Source organism: Passer montanus, unplaced genomic scaffold (genome assembly GCF_014805655.1).
Source record: "Passer montanus isolate IOZ18808 unplaced genomic scaffold, ASM1480565v1 scaffold28, whole genome shotgun sequence".
Lineage (NCBI taxonomy): Eukaryota > Metazoa > Chordata > Aves > Passeriformes > Passeridae > Passer > Passer montanus.
This window is the reverse complement of record NW_024367483.1, coordinates 4,114,399-4,131,427: the sequence shown is the minus strand read 5'-3', so window position 1 is coordinate 4,131,427 and position 17,029 is coordinate 4,114,399. Positions and strand designations below refer to the sequence as shown.

The window sequence follows — 17,029 nt, the reverse complement described above, 5'->3', positions numbered from 1 at the left end:
ACAAAGAATTTCATAAGACTTTGTGCCCTAATTAGAGCAGCTATAGAAGATGCCGCACATATTAATGGTGGTGCTGACCTTATAAATTATTTACCCCTCATTTCTGTTGCTCTGTGCATTACAGCAGGCTATCTCTGCTAATGTCTCTCACATCTCCCTTTCTGAGATGAGCTGGATCAGTCAACATCCTCTTTTGGATCAGTTACTACCCTAACCACAAGTATGCATGGCTAATCTGGAGATCCATTGACAGATAAAATATACTATTAACTGCCAAAGAGGCTCTTCTATTACAGTTACTCTCACTGAGTAGTCCCATGACAGATTAAATTGCTGTTCAGCCTGAATAAGGTGTCAGATTCTGGCTGTAAGTGGCTGGTTTACTGGGGTGTTTTGATGTCATTATAGGCTTATAATTAGTCTAATCTGATTTGGTAAGAAAAAAATTAATATGACAAGCATAAAGAATTCATTTGAACAATAGGTTTTCCTCTACCACAGAACTAAGTTTTAATTAGAGCTGTTCTTCAATTAAATTAAATCTGCCCTTCTTGGTTTTAAACCTTACATGAACATATTCAGTACAATGTACCTTGTACAACTGTGAGTCTGTTGCTGCCTCTCTGATCTTTACCCATCCTTACCTGTTCTCTACTAACTTTACATAGGGGCTCTGCCTTACTGATGACAAAACTTCTCCTCCCCAGCTTCTGCCATCAGGACCAGCTTTGTCTCTCTCTCTCTCCTGATCCTCCCTATCCATTTGTTTCATGCCATTTCTTGACTGAAAGTGTGTCATTCTCCCACTGCCTACTTTTGGTGGTATTTATTATTTGAGCTCTGCAGTGGTACTGATTAGCTCTGAGAAGAGTGAGGGAGTTCATGCAACAGTTAGCATGGAAAATAAGGTCGCAAAAAAACCACAGTGGAAATATTTATGCCACTTTCCAGTGGGTTTTAGCTCCTGGGGCTTCCTTCAGTTAGCAGGGGAAGCTTTGAGCGATCCTGTCAGTGCTTTGAATGATCAACCTCAGCAATCTCCCTGTAATTCCTAATGTGCATTACGGTGATAATGAGTTGTTTTCTCCTGAAATGTGAATGCTAAGACTGCCAGGGACCATCTGAGTCTGGCCCCAGCCCCTGTGATGGCAGCCAGCAGCAGATGCCCACGCTCAGCCAGCTCCCTTCCCACCCGTCCTGGTCATGTTTGCTCCAGCAAATCAAGGTCTGTGGGAAGTGACCGAAAGACACAGATTAAAAATACTCTAAGAAAGGGAGAAGAAACTAGCAGCTCCAGTTTCTGTATTAATGAGAGAATGGTTTATTATTTATATAAATAATTAACTTCTGGTGACAGGAAAAGGAGCTGTGTGCACACTAACTCCATCTGGTCTCTGGTCTTTTTTGACAAAGAAAACCAAGAGCAGGGATTTTCCTGTATTAATTGATGGAAAGTCATCAAAAAAAGATGACATGAAATAAGGTTTTTTTCTCCCAAAGTAGGAAGTCATGATTCTAATTTTTCTAGATAGAGATAGGTTCTTCTTTGGTTTTTGGTTGGGGTTTTTTGTTGTTTGGGGTTTTTTTTTGGGTTGTTTGTTTGTTTGTTTTGTTTTGGGGTTTTTTTTGTTTTGGTTTTTGTTTTCGTTTTATATTTTCTAATAGGTGGATGTTTCCAAAGTTCAATCATTTTTTTACTGCAATGAAGGCACTGAGCATTCTGGAGCTTCACAAGATGAAAATTAAAATGCTGGAACAGTTGACTCATTCAACTTAACAGGGAAATTTTCATGTCATCTGTGCCAGTTGTCTCTTTCCTACAGCCTACAGAAGTTATAGCTGGATGGACAAGTATTTCTTCAAACCCAGAATTGACTTAATTATCCTCTACAGAAAATAAGAGGAAGGCAAAACATTGCAGATTTCAGTTCTTTTTTTCCTAGGACAAAAGTCTGAAGCAATTAATGAGTTTATTGACAGCCAAAAATATAATGTTGTCAATAAGAAAAGTCTTTTATGTGCTCTAATTAGAGGAACTGTTCCCTTCAGGAAACTGGAGCTTTTACAGCAGCATTAAGGAAAAAAAAGAAGAGAAAGGAAAAAGTTACAAAAAATGTGTAAATAACAGAGGCACAAAATAGGGAACAAGGCTCTAAGGACCCTGAAAAATATTGTTAAACTTTTCATCTTAATGTTGTAGGTATACAGCTCTCTTCTAAGCATTAAAATAAAATACATTTGTGAAATAAATAGATATGGGTAATGCTTTTATTCACTTTGACAAGGGCTACCTGCTCACAAATATATATCAGGACACATTTACATTTTTCTCTCCACTGAAAGAAGTCTTGGCTTCATGAGAACAACAGGAGCTCTTCGAAAGGAGCTGTGGTTTCAGCTGCTGAAATATTAGTGTGGGACTTTTATCTTTCTGGGACATAGGCTCTTCTTAATAGGAGTGTATATAAAATTCAGTACTGTGAAAAAAAAACAAAACACCCACTTAGAGGCAAAATGGTCAAATGTGCTACTGCAGTAGCATGGGAAGAAAAGACTCGCAATTCTTTTGAAGGTTTAGAAGTATTTTTTCCTGCCTGTCTTTGCTATGGTTGATGATGTTCTACTATTAAAATAGGGGTTTATATGTGCTGTATATTAGCGCAATGTTTTGTTCTTCTTTGCTTCAGGCACTGAAGGATAAAGAAGCTTGTCACATATTTTAAGTTCGGAATTGGTTAATAACAAAATGCATTTTCAACAAATTTCACAACCAGCCCCTTTGGGCAGCTACTCTTTGCAATTTAAATGAAGGTGCAGAAAGTTTCTTTTCCCTCTTAACAATAGTTTCACAAGTTCGGTGTACATGTACTTTAGTGGTTAGTAGTATGTTACAAAAAGAGATTAAAAACACCTGTTTCAGCCTTCCAGGCCATGCAAGGGAAATTGAGCTCTGGGGTGCTCAAATTAAGATGCTAAAACAGGTAAATTCTACTTACTAGCATTTATCACAGACAGCACTGCTGCCACTTTTCCTAAGGCAAATACCTTGTCAGCTATCACTTCAGTCTAACCTTCTATCCATAATGTGGTACAATTCCCACTTTAGTCTTTTTTTCTACTGATGTAAAACCAGATCTTTGAGGCTCTATTTTGAGGTTTTTGTTTTGAGATTTTTTTGTTTGGAGGTTTTTATCTTGTTTTGATTTTTTTTTTAACTTTCACTTTTTTATCCCCCCAAATTTGCATTGGTGGGACAATTAAATATTTTATGAGCCCTGTGGCTAAATCTTGGCAATGACATTAATTGAATACATTTCAGAACCCAAGTTTGTGCCATAAGCTGCAGAAAGAAATCTTCTTTGGTTTCCATAAGATTGTGCCTCGTGCCTTTTTAACTGAATTATGGAAATACTGCAGTGTGAGCTGAGACGAGAAGGAAGAGAAGCATGAAGGGTGGGCTTTGGGGAAATGAGAAAAAGATAAGGAAGCAAGGGCTCAGAGGTTATAAATGCCACCTAGCCATGTGAAAACTTCAAACAGGATCTGTGCCACTGGACACCAAAGTATTTGCAATGGAGAATAACCTCTAATGAAAAATTGATTCTTGGGCAGAGATTTTCACGGAAGCTTTTGTCTCTATTAGGGCTTTTATAAAGGCATCCTTCCCACACATTGTCTGATATCTAATAAGCTCTGAGCCCCTGCTGCAACCTGTCCTCTCAGGTTAGTTATAAGAAAACAAGACTCTTAAATTCTTTACTGTTTCTTAAAACTTGTTGTAATGGAAGCACGTTTCATAAGTAATTTGAACAGAGTGAAAGAGAATAATCACACAAGCTCTCCTCTCCTTGGGAAATTAAGGTGATATGAAGAAAAAGTTCTCTGGGGAACACTTCTAATGTAATTTACATTTACTGATGGACTTTAGAAATCCTCAGCCTACTCTCCCCCCATAGTTGTTGCAGTTTGGTCTCAGCTGGTTAGGACACTTCAAACAGTGCAGGCTTAGATATCTCATGATTTGAGGTCCTTGATAGATTTTCTCCAGAAATCTTCACAGTCTTCCACCACTCATTTGCACACTCACCTGCACTGTTTCAACACCTTTCAAATAAGACGGAGCTATTAATTTATTTTTTGTACTTTTTGGGGTTTCCTACCCTAAAATGCACATTGCTTTACTGATCTGATTTGAGCAGAGCACACAAAACAATATCTTTTGCAAAAATATGAAATACTGGTGAGTTGTACTGGGGGTTATAACAAGTCCCTGAATACAAAAGAATCAGAAGTCATTTTAAGAGATTTTTCTGTCATACAAATTTTAACACTGAGCTATTCCACAGGATCCCTTATTGGAGCAATTCTGCTTTGCAACAGCATTTGATTATTCATGAAATCAGTAAAAGTGACTGTAGGCTGGTGGTTTCAGTACTTCTGTGAGAAATGGGACAGACTTTTCGTTTCCCAGCCTTAAGGAACAGTAATTTATGAATTATACATATACTTAATAATTCTTCACTTTTTGAATGCTATTTAAAGCTCCACAGCAAATTAGGCGATTTCAAATTTTTTGTACAGTAGAAATGGTCAAAACAAATTATTATTTTGGATGCCTCAAAACCTAGGTCATCTCATGCTCAGAGTGACTTTTTTAAAACTTCAGCATATGAGCCAAAAATACATATTGATAAAGTTCTGCAGAAGAGAGGCCTACTTGAGCACATATTCCCCAAAATATGCTATTTCAGCATTCACAAATGTGCTTGTTTTGCCTTTGCTCGGGAAAGGGTTATCTGACCCATTCCTGCTCAGTCAAGTCAACTCTGCATAAATAAGGAAACTTATGCATGAAGAAAGTGAAATTAGGTGAATAATTAACATACACTTCATGCAAAAGCATGAAAAACTATTCCAAAATTTCTCTGCATAACTAAAGTGTGAATTCATATTAAAATGTTCTACATTGAATACATTGAAATTTTGTCAGCAGGTCATAAAAAGCACATATCTACTTATTTATTAGGTCTAAGGTTTATCTGATGTGTTTCATCTCTTAAAAAATGAGGGGGTTTTCCCCTCTTAGTCATTTTAAGAGTGTTATTTTAGTGTTTGTTATTTAATTTAAGTGTATTCACAGTTTGTGAACAAACAGTAACAGGGAAACCCAAAAAGATAAAAATGGGTAAATTTTTGCAAGATCGGAAGAGAGGGAGTGGAGGGGGGGAGAGCAAGTTAAATAGAATTGTGAGGTTTTGTGTCACTTTTTTTAAAATAAGATTTTCTTAGTTTCATCAAAGGACAAAACATGCAGAAAAAAGAACTGATCTCTGAAGATATAGTCTGATTGCAAAACTGTAATTCCACTGTTTCAGGCCATGGGTACTGTAGCTGCCTGTGCTCATGCAGTAAAAAACAGTATGCATTAAAGCAGTAAAAGTGTAATTTTTAAAAAATTATTATTTTTAATGGAAACAGCTGAATTATAAGTATTTATTGCACAGTTGCATACCTAAGATTTCATTTGCTGGAGTTGTATGTATGGCAAGGTAGGATTTACTTGGTAAATTCCATAAAGTTTAAAATGTGAATTTAAAAATAGTATGAATAATATTCTGCTTTTTGGAAAGCACACTGTGGAGTGGCCAGTGGTTTCAGGAACTTTACTGGCAATTGCTAAGACTTCTGCCCAGAACACTTGAATTATTATGCATGTTCACTGTACAAATACCTAAAATACAAAAAAGAGTAGTTTCCAAATCCCTGTATTTCTGTCTTTCAGATACTGCTTGGGCACATTTTGAAATAGTAATTATTTATACCATGACAGAAAGACCCAGATCTATAATTCACTCATGGGGCTTAGGTCGTTTCATGAAAAGCAAAAGCATGGTGCATTACTCTGTATGCATAATGTAGAGCATGTTTATATTTAATGCTAGCATTATTTTTCTATGAGGAGACTATTCATGAGGTATGCTTCCTGTTCAGAATATTGTTTATGTTGTGTAGATTTTCATTTTGAGATGGAAAAAAGGTTTGTCTCCAAAGAAAATGCTGGCTGCTTTTAAGAATCTTTCTTTATTTCCCGTGCTTCCATTTTTTGCTTTCTCTTCTTCCTTTCCTTTGTCTTTTTTAACAAAGGAATTGTTCACTGTAATATAGTAATAATAGGTTATGTGTAAGTTTTTGAGGTTTTCTCTGGACAAACTTCTCCATCAATACCAACCAATCTAATCTGGCTTTGGTAGCAAGGTTGAAATTAGAGCAAAAAATATGCTGCTACTTTTGCAGTCCAATGAATACCTACTTTAATTTTAATGTTTTTAAAAAAATCAGTCTATGGTAGTATTAGAATCTCATTAATCCACACTAATAGGTGGAAGCCTTGTGTTTAGGCTGGCTTTGGGTCACTTCCTGTAATCACAGCAGGTGTGTCAGAGGAGGATTGAGTCACTCTGAGTTGGAAACACCAGAGGATAAAAACACAGAGATGTATTCATCTCAGTGTATTGTGAGGATTTTTATCTGTAATGTTTATTACAGCTCACACAGGACATGCGTTGTAAGTCTGGGTATTGAGCTAAGGCTGTGTGCTTCAATCAGCTTTGCAAAAATTCCTGTAGATAAAGTTCTGTGCTAACCCTTCTCTGGATTATGCTCTGCATCAGGAAGTATATTATCCCTTAAAAGATCTCCTTCTATTCTTCAGTGTTACTGGCAGCACACCGGCAGAAGCCAGTTTTTAGTGGGAAAACATGTTCATGCTGCTCCTGCCCCAGTGCCGCCAAAGAGCATCTCCTGCAGGTCACACACAGCAGGGCTTGGGGACATGGGTGTCCTCAGAGTCCAAATGGGTCCTGCCCTTTTGCTGCAGGGAGGAGCTTTACTCAACATTGCCACATAGCACCAAAGGAGGAATCTTCGAGATATCTCTCTCTCTCTCTGACATTCCTGCAGTAATCTGTCACCTTCCATCTTCTCAAGCAAGCAGCCACCTCCTCCTTGCTCTGATTGAAAAACAAAGCCCCTGCAAGGCAAGGGAGAGGAAGGCTGAATGCTCCAAGCTCCTTCTTTGGGAAGGCAATGCTCCAGCACTCTTGCTTTCCCCTGTGAATCTGCTGGTGCACAGGATTTGGGGTCAGATTTAATGACCAAAATGGAACCTATGTCCTGTTGGAGTGGTGATGTGTACTCAGTGTGGTGCCACCATCAGCAGCACCATGCCAGGAGGATGTGGAGGTGGAGGAGGATGCAGGACAGCTGACTTTATGAAATGTTTCTAGCTTTTTTGAGGCCAAATACCTATTTTTTGCCATCATATCCAGAGAAGTTCTATGACCAGTTTCCCCAAAATCCTTTTGGCAGCCAGAAGAGAAAGCTGTGGGAGCTCAGAAAGCCAGCAATAAGTGGCAAAATCCTGTCTAACAAGTCCAGTCACTGTTAAGAGCAGAACTGAATCTGTACCAGTGGCCACACCACTCTATGCTCCAGCAAGCCAGAGAATGTGTTTGCAGAATGCTTCACAGTTTGCAAAAGGAAGGGAAAGCAGGATTCTTTTCTTCCATCAGTGGAACATTATATACATGTGGGTTTGTAGATCTTGGAATTATAGAATGGCTTGAGTTGGAAGGCACCTTAAAGATCATCTAGTTCCATAGGCAGGGACACCTTCCACTAGACCAGGTTGCTCAGAGCTCCATGCATCCTGGTCTTGAACACTTCCAGGGATGGAGCAGCCACTCTTTCTGTTGGCAACCTGTGCCAGCACCTCACTGCCCTCACAGTGAAAAATGTCTTACTAAAATCTACTCTAAAACTACTCTTAGTCTGAAGCTATTTCCCCTTGTCCTATCATTACAAACCCTTGCAAATAGTGTCTCTCCATCTTTCTTGCAGGCTCCCTTCAGGTACTGGAAGGCCACAATTAGGTCACCAGAAAGCCATGTTTTCTCCAGGCTGAACAATCCCAATGCTCTCAGCCTTTTCTTTTAGGAGAGGTGCTCCATCCCTCACATCAGCTTGGTGGTCTCCTCTGGATTCACACCGGCAGGTCCATGTCCTTCCTGTGCTGGAAACCCCAGAACTGGATGCAGTTCTCCAGATGGGGTCTCAGAAGAGTGGCTCACTCCCCTCCCTTGACTGCTGCCCGCGGTGCTTTGGGTGCAGCCTAGGACACATTTGGCTTTCTGGGCTGCAAGAGCACAAGGGCAGCTCACCCACCAGCATCCCCAAGTCCTTTTCAGCCAGACTGCTCTGGATCTGTTCATCCCCCAGGACAGGACTTGCGCTGACCTAGGTGCAACACTAGCACTTAGCCTTGTTACACCTCATGAGACTCCCATATCAGATGTATCCACACATCCTACTGCCATATTGCTATCCTGGTCAGCAGAATGTAATCATGGTATTATGGAATCACACCTCCTCAGCATTATCAGAGACCTTTCTGTCATCTTTACAGATTTGCCCTCTTTTATGTGTAAATATTGTTCCTGCCTTTCCCTTTTGCAAAGCAAAGTAGTTATTTGCAAACTATTTGAAGAATATAAACAGCTCCTACAAAGGAAATTCCCTTGCAGCAGTGAGTGAAATGATTGCAGCATGCAGTACATGCTAATAACATCTTCAGACAATTACTATTACTTCATAGCAGAGACATTTTCATTATAATAGGAGCCATGTCATGATCCTCAGATTAAAATTTTACCTTCTGCATTTATCTGTTGAGTCAACAGTCACAGGTTACTGGTTTGTTGTTAAAAGCTCTGAAGAATTACTCACCCCAAAGCAGTGCCATTTCCCATGATTGTCTCTTTGCAACTTTTGTGACGCATTGGGCAAACAGAACACGCAAATGACCAGCACAGAACACTTGAATCTGTGCTCTGAGGTGGAAAAAGGAACCTGCTGATTCACTCTGCCAATAGCAAATGTGCAGATGACACCAAGTTGTGGGGGAGTGTTGATCTCTTGGAGGGTAGGAGGACTCTGCAGAGGGACCTGAACAGGCTGGGTCGATGGGCTGAATACAGCAGCATGAGGTCCAACAAACCAAAGTGCAAGCTGTGCCAGAGGAGGCTTAATTTGAACATTGGGAAGTTCTCCACAGAAAGAGTAATTGGGCATTGGGATGGGCTGGCTAGGGAGGTGGTGGAGTCACCATCCCAGGAGGTGTTTATGTGACTGGATGTGACACTCAGTGCCATGGACTGCTTGACAAGGTCATGTCGCTTTATTGTTTGGGCTTGATGATCTCAAAGGTATTTTCCATCCCAGCTGACTCTGTGATTCTGTGATATCTATTACAGCATGGTGTAATAGATATCACACACTGGGTGCTAATTGAGCACTTGTAGTAAATTCACAAACTAATGCTTGAGTCTGAATGCTGAGTTTCAGGTTGCCTGTTACCTTTATCTAACCAAATCCATGCAGACTCAGCCATGTGCAGAGGAACTTGGCACGGCTGCACTTTATCTGCCTTTTCATTTCTGGTGCAAGAGGGTAGGAATGGGAGGAAGAGAACATATAAAGGTTCCCCACTGAGAATCAATTCTATAAATTATGTATTATGCAGACATTATTCTGCTGATGCTATCTGATCCCCAATTCTCACTTCCTTGTTTTTCCTTCTATAAATAGTTGGGGCCAGGTTTTCTGTTGTAAAATGACTAGGACAAAGCTAGGAACCCTTTTCATTTAATAACCTCTGCCAAAGAAGAATAGGGTAATATTTTTCATAACTGTGATGTCCTCAGGGTTTTATCAATCTGGGAATACAAGCAGCACTGTGCTGTTGATAAGATACTGGGAGTAAAAGTGGGAATAACGGTGCTGAATATTAAAGAACGAAATGCCCTATTTTCAGGAGGATCAGTATAAAACTTGGTATTGTGAATTTTCCTGTCATTTTTTTTTCTCTGTGTGGGACCACTTTTGCTTGTCTCTCCCTCTAGATCCAAATGCTTTGGCTGGACAGACCGGACCTGATCACGCTCTTATAGGAGGAATAGTGGCTGTAGTTGTCTTTGTAACACTATGTTCTATAATTCTCCTTGGTCGATACCTGGCAAGACATAAAGGTAGGACACATTTGGTGGAAGTTCAGTCATTCTTGAAAGCAAGACATGATTTCACCTGGGAGTGCCATTCCCTTTCAATTTCCCCCCCTCTGTTAAGTGATTGGAAGAAAAAATAGTCCTCAGTCCAGTCACAAGTGAAGTCCCTGTGAATTTCAACCAGGTTTCCAGTGGGCTGGCAAGGCGAAGGACATGGAGTTAGTGCATGCCCAAGGTCATCTCGTAAGTCAGTGATTTAGAGGGACCAAGGGGTAAAATTTCCCCTTGATTTTGGATCTTAACTCCTGATACTTGATTACATGTTTTCATCATGTTCTCATAGTTTTTACTACCATATCAGTTCAGCAGGATATATATGCGTTGAGTGAACAAAATTTACATTTTAATGGATTTTGCTAGTATTTCAAGTATATGTTTAAAAGATAATATTAGAAGCCAGTAGTGAGTTTTCAAATCAGTTTATCAATGATCCTGCTGGAATAAGGGGTTCATTCCTGGGGCTAGATTTAGTTTATTCTGTAGTTTTACCTTGATAATTCTGGTCCCTTCATTTTTCAGTCCCCTGTGCCTCTAAAGATAACAGGAATGGAGTGACACTGACTTCTGACTTCTCTGTGATTTGATTTTGACCTAGCTAGTTCCAAAATCATGCCTTGAGATTTAGCCTTTGTATAGCTTGTAGGCCTATTGCTAAAACTCAGCTGATTCCCTTTCCACCCCCCCCCCAAAAAAAAAAAAAAAAAAAAAAAAAAAAAAAAAAAAAAATTAGAGGATGAGGGTTGGTATTAATTCAGTAACTCTCATTTTAGATAGCATAATAATATACCTAGCAAACATAAATTGATAAAAACATTATAATTTGATTATTCTAACTGGGAGAAAATCAGATTTTTTTTTAATAAGCCAGTGAAAGTGTGTCTCTTTTGTTTTACTTTCCTGAATGAACAGTTGTACATCTTATGCCAGCATAAATAATGATTTTCACAAAGGGAAATTTGATTATTGTACACATTTCTTTTTTCCATTCATTTCAAGAGTATAAAAATAGCTGTGATAATATAATATGAGTTAGTTCAGTTAGTAAAACTGCCTCAATTTTGTAACTCTTGGAACCTACTATGATACAATTCTGTAAAAATAAAGCATAGATGTGATCAAGAAAAAAACATAAATACAAATGATCAGTGGTCATTAAAGAGAAAAAAAAGCACTTTTATGAATCTCTAAGTCTTCAAAATTGCTTTGTTTTTGATGGATAACTATTTCACAAAATAACCAAGATTTTATCACTTATTCCATAATTGAAAAATATGTTGCATATTACTGCAGTTTGATAAAGTAGAGTTTTATTAAAATATTTCCTTAATTTGTTGTGGGTATACTAGAGTTTGTATATATGCCTTTACCAGTATAAGTATCTGTGTAAATATTTCTTAAGCAAATTAGAAGGTTGAGCACACCATTATGATGTACACTAAAAACTGTGTAAAAATATTTTTCATTCATGAAAAAATTGGAGTACATTGTTTGAAATGTACTTCCTATAATGCAGTGCAAAAAAAAACCAAACCCTAATCTTTCTCTTTTTCTTTTCTCTTGTACTGATCCCTACAGGAACATATTTAACAAATGAAGCAAAAGGAGCTGAAGATGCACCTGATGCCGACACAGCCATTATCAATGCAGAAGGCAGCCAAGTCAATGCAGAGGAGAAAAAAGAGTATTTCATTTAGATGCAGAGCTAGAATCTTGGAGTTTTACTTATCAGGCTGACTGCTGGAGAAAACTGGCTATCATTTCTCAGAATTCATTTCTGCCATCTTCTGCTATCTTTATTAACTCGCATACCTGCTATAAGTAGCCAGTTTATGCCAACAATCAGCTGTTGACATCATCATTCTATAGTTACAGTATCATGCATAAAACAGGACATTTCTTATTGCCTAAAAATCATATCCACTGCTCTCTTAACATACAGTGCTTGAATATACAGCCTTAACAATGTTAATCATCATCTTAATCCAAGTTTTCTACATCTTTAAGTGTTATGCAGCTTTCTTTTCCAATTTTCTTTTATCATGGCCCTACTAGTATGTCATAGAACAAAATTCATAACAAGTCCTATTAGGTAAGGTCCTAATTTACTTACAGAAAATGTTAAGTCTAAGATTAGAGGTTTACAAAGAATCTTTTATATCGGTCTATCTATAGTTCAAAAAGCAACTTGTTTTTGAAACATATGCCCTTGGAAACACAAATTGAAAACTGTTTAGTATAGTTTCTCATTTGTTTGGATTTGGTGGGAAAAAAGATCAGTCCAGTGAATTTTTCAGGGTGTTTTGCTTTGTTTTGTTATGATTTAAATGGTACCTTGACAACAGTGCCATGTTTCAGTGGTGAAAACATGCTGAATAGCTATACAGATTGTACAAAGTTAGGTTAATAGAGCTTCTTTTGAAACAATTTGTCCTGCCCTTTTACTGGCTTTTGGTATCACAAAGATTAGAGAACTTTCTGAGTAATTTATGTTTTTATAATTTATTTGCTAAACATGAACTCACCTGCCTACTCAAATTTGATGTGTTCATGGGGCACAATTGCAAGGCATTTTAGTATCTGTATATAGTGCATATAATAAATTCAATTAAACATTATTTGATACATATTCAACTTTTTTTGGCAGTAGCTAAGTCAGTCACAAGTAAGCATTTTCTAATGTCCATTATATCCCTTTAGATATGACTCAAAATCAATATTCTGAGTAGATAACATGTGTTAGTATTTTTTTGTCTGTATGTCCTAGCACTGTTCAGCAGCAAACTTTTCTAGTTCTTGTTAATTTTTTCTTTGTTATACAATGGAAGCACAATGTTATATGGAAAGGTAGTTTTAAGCTAACAACCAGTGCACAGCCTCAGGTTTTAAATTACAACCACATTTGATTACTATCCTTAAAAAGTACTATTGAGTTGCTAAAATTCTCAATTTTAATTTGGCAGTTCCAGAGCTGCTTCTCTATGTTGGTTTGCCAAAAAAAAAAAAAAATCTTAAAAAAAAAAAAAAAGAAAAAAAAGAAAAAAAGTAAAAATAGAAGTGTTAAAACAAAAGATATATGTTTTGTGTATACAGTAAATGGACTAATTCTTTATATTAAATTCCTGTCTATGCATTTTGTGAGGTACAAACTTATGTCACCGTGAATGATAGAGAATTCCTGCCATGCTTTTAGCTCCACAGTGAAGGTCTCTGTTTGGATTATTTCTGAATTTATTTTTTTTGTGTAATTGACAGCTAAAAAATCACATGCTCTTAAATATGACAACAAAACACTGTAAGCCCATCGGCTTATTTCCTCTTCCAATGAAAAGAAAAGGTTGCCATAACAGGTCTTGGAAATGATTCTACACTGGAGAACGCAAGTTAAGTCTAGTTGGAGCTCGCTTTGCTCCTGTGATTTGCACCTTTGACAAAAGAAGTATTTCTCTCTGGTTGATGTGTATGTGAAGCATAAAAGCATGATGGTCTGCTGTAAAGGACTTTCTCCTGGGATTTTATTTTTGTGTGGGGAAGGGAGAATTTGGAATACGACATCATGTGGTATGGTAAAAGGGAAGATAAAGGTGCTGTGACAGATTATTTATCAGAAGAATATAAACCTTTTAAGGACAATATTAGAGTATTTTAATTGTTTTTGTTGAAGCATTTATCTTGTTAATTTCTAAGAAAAAAGGGTGACGTCAATCAAAGCAGCACTTTTTTTCAAAATATACAGACATAAATAATATGATGTGGTTGAGTGTTAACATAATAAATCATATACAGTATGACATTTTAAAGAAATAAGTCTGCATTGATGTGATTGCATGCTTGTTTTAACAGATCACTCCATACCCATCTGTGGAAAAATGCAATAATATGTTAATATAATATGGTAGTTTGAGAGAACCAGGTAGGTGCTACTAGACACATTGAAAACTAGTATAGGTTTACAAGATATTCATGTCTTTCAAAACATAAACATGTAAAAGGCTGGCAAAGGAAGTCATTCAGTTTAATACCAAAAATATGGGTTCTTGTCACAGCAGTAAGTTACATTAGCTGTAGTGCAGTATCAAGGTTTTATTTCAGGACCTGGGGCCCAGTTCAACAAAGCTTTTAAGCACATAGCTTCAGGTGTCAGAGGAGTTCCCTTGGAGTGTAAGGCACTGTTCATATGCTTAAAAACGAAGTGCTTCCCTGGATGAGGGCCTTATTTGCTCCGGTGGAATTCCCCACCAGCGTGGTGTTTACGCCTTTCTTCATCCTTCCTAACTCCAGCTCGCTTGAATAGTAGGGTTGTTACTTGAACCATTACCCAGCCAAGGTCAGGCAGGGCCTTCAAAAGCAGGATTGGCCTTGTGGTAACCATTTCAAACCATATTCTCCAGTGGCATACAAACAGCATTTCAACTTGGCAAAAAAAAAATCAGATATGAACTGTACTGTTAAGACAGGTTTGTTTGGGTTTGTTTTTTTTTCTTTTCCCCACTGGCTTTCAATTAAAACTGCTCACATGCGCTCATTTGTAACCCATTTGATCTTCCATTGTCTTGCACCTGGTGATGTCCCTTGCAGCTGTGCACAGCTGTGAACAGCCCCACACAGAGCGTTCTACCTGGACAGCACTTTGCAGGCCTGTCTGGTCTTCACGGGTTCAGATTACTGCACTGGGGGCAACGAGGCATCCCTCTTTTCTGTAAGCAGAGTCGTGGCTCAACACTAATGACATTAAGTAGGCTAAAAGCCAGTTGTCCATTCCTTTCACCCGAGTTCCGATTCTGAAAAGAAGAAAAAAAATGTTTTTATGATGGTGTGAGGCACCAGTGAGTGTGTAAAATGGAGGCTCTGAATGGGAACCATCTTCACTAAAATGTATGTGACATCCTCTCCCTCACTCACTTGCAGAGTAGTTTTCTCCAGAGCAGGTAGCTAGTTTCTGCCAGTGTACTGTTTACAGTGTTGATTGCTGATTATTTTTAAACTTTTTGATGTAGACTTTATTTTTTCTTCTTGTTGTTTTGGTTTTGTGGTTTTTGGGGTTTTTTTGTTTGTTTTTTTTTAATGCGTTCAAGAACATTCTCATTATTTCAACAAGAAAGCGGTGCATCAGAAGACAAGGGGTGCATCATCCCACTCTTTTAGTGTCATCTGACAAACCAAGAGACAGTTTGAGGAACCTGATGTTTAACTTGAGGCTCAGAGTTTAAGCTAGAACATCTCAAAAGTTTCCACATTACTTAAGGATGGTTCGTCTTGCACTGAGACTCCCTCTCTAAAGGAACACATGAAGAAAAGCAACTTTTCTAAGTGAGACATGAAAGTTAACATCTTGTGTGTTTTCATTGCAGTATAATATATATATAAATATATATATATAGCTATTTCAATGAAAAGAAAGGACAGAATCATCTGTAATTATGTAATTCATGATTGTAACAGCACTGAAGTTACCATGTACGCACATGTACAGTAGCTCTTTCAACAGTTACAGTGTAGTTACATGTAATTCCCTGTAACATAGCAGTTCTAGTGTAATTTAGTGCCACTTATTGTAAAGTGTTACCAAAAGGAAAACGGACTTCTTACCTTTAGAATTCCGTTCCAATTAAAGGTAAGTTTATTAAATTAGCATCATTAAATCTGATATTGCGTTTCTTAATTAAGGAGGTGATTTAAAAGTTTCATGTTCACACTGCAGCTTCCCCCCATGGCTTACCCAGACTCCTCCAAATGTCTAATCTCTACACTCCTAGGGACTGGTAATCTGTTATGAACATACCAAAAATCCCAGCTACTCCAACTTTAATTGAATGAGCTGTCTAATAAAGAAAAACAGCAACAACAAAAATGATGAGTAATGCTTTTTATTAAGTGGCACAAAGTACACACTAAAAACTATGCAAAAATATAGGTAAATACAGTGTACTTACATGTAAGTATCTTGTACTTGCTGTGTATGGATATTGGAAAACCATGTAATTATAATATGCATTTTGATTATTCCAAGCAAGGGGTGACCCCCAAAAGTCACAAGGGAAAAGTGGAAGGTACATCTACAAGCAGTGGATATCCTAATGCAATATGTGTAATTCCTCTAGTTGCAATGGCAACTAATTTACAAAAAAATACTGCCCCTCATTTTCACCAGCTTTGCTTTCCATTTCTTGGAGCACTATTAAATACCACTGAAACACCTTTAGGCAAAGTAAGACAGTGACTCCTCTAATGGCTTTGCTGCCAGCACTCTGAATGCCTGGCAACACTGTTCTGTAACCTTATTGCTGGCTCAACAGCACAAGTTTCATCTTTTTTTCTGTCCTCAAGGGAGCCTAGTATGTTAAGATGCTGAAATATGCTGCCATATGCCCTGGTATTTTTTGCATGAACAACAGAGAAAGAGAGAGAGAGAAAAAGAGAGAGCTGCATTCTTCTGACCCCTATTTTGCTGAATCACCTCACCTGGAATTTCCACTGCTTGCTCAGTAACGCCAGGTAATCTTAAATTGTAAGTACAGAATGCTTCCATTACAGTACAGAGGGTGCCCTAAATGATAAAGCTAATTTTTTGTAAATGTGAAGTTTTGTATTGTAGATCTTTTTCCTTCTTGACACTTTTCCGTCATGCCCTTCCAGAAGAAATGCACCAAAAGATAGATAATATAGAATAGCAAAAGAAGACAAGAAATTCTTTTGTAAACCTTCTTGTGGTTGCCATTGCTATCACCCTCTTTGTGTCCTGTCTAACAGGCAAATAAATGTATTTAGCAACTGCCATTAGCATCATTCCACACTATACTATTCCTAGAATATGACATCTACCTCTTAGTCTAAATACTAGCTATGAGATATTTGTATACATTTTAAATACTATTGAATCTTTGCTTTAGTCTTGAAATCACTGTATCATT

At 37.8% G+C, this 17,029-nt stretch overlaps 1 protein-coding gene across 3 annotated transcripts in view; it reads left to right on the top strand.

Moving 5' to 3' along the window:
- The window catches only part of CADM2 (cell adhesion molecule 2), a 569,150-nt gene extending 555,228 nt beyond the window's left edge, over positions 1–13,922 (top strand). For all 3 annotated transcript variants that reach the window (XM_039713261.1, XM_039713259.1, XM_039713260.1), the window contains 2 exons: positions 9,960–10,085; positions 11,697–13,922. In XM_039713261.1, coding sequence (XP_039569195.1) covers positions 9,960–10,085; positions 11,697–11,815 — 245 coding nt within the window. In that variant the 3' untranslated portion in view covers positions 11,816–13,922. The remainder of the gene's footprint in view (positions 1–9,959; positions 10,086–11,696) is intronic.
- The last annotated feature ends 3,107 nt before the right edge of the window (positions 13,923–17,029 follow it).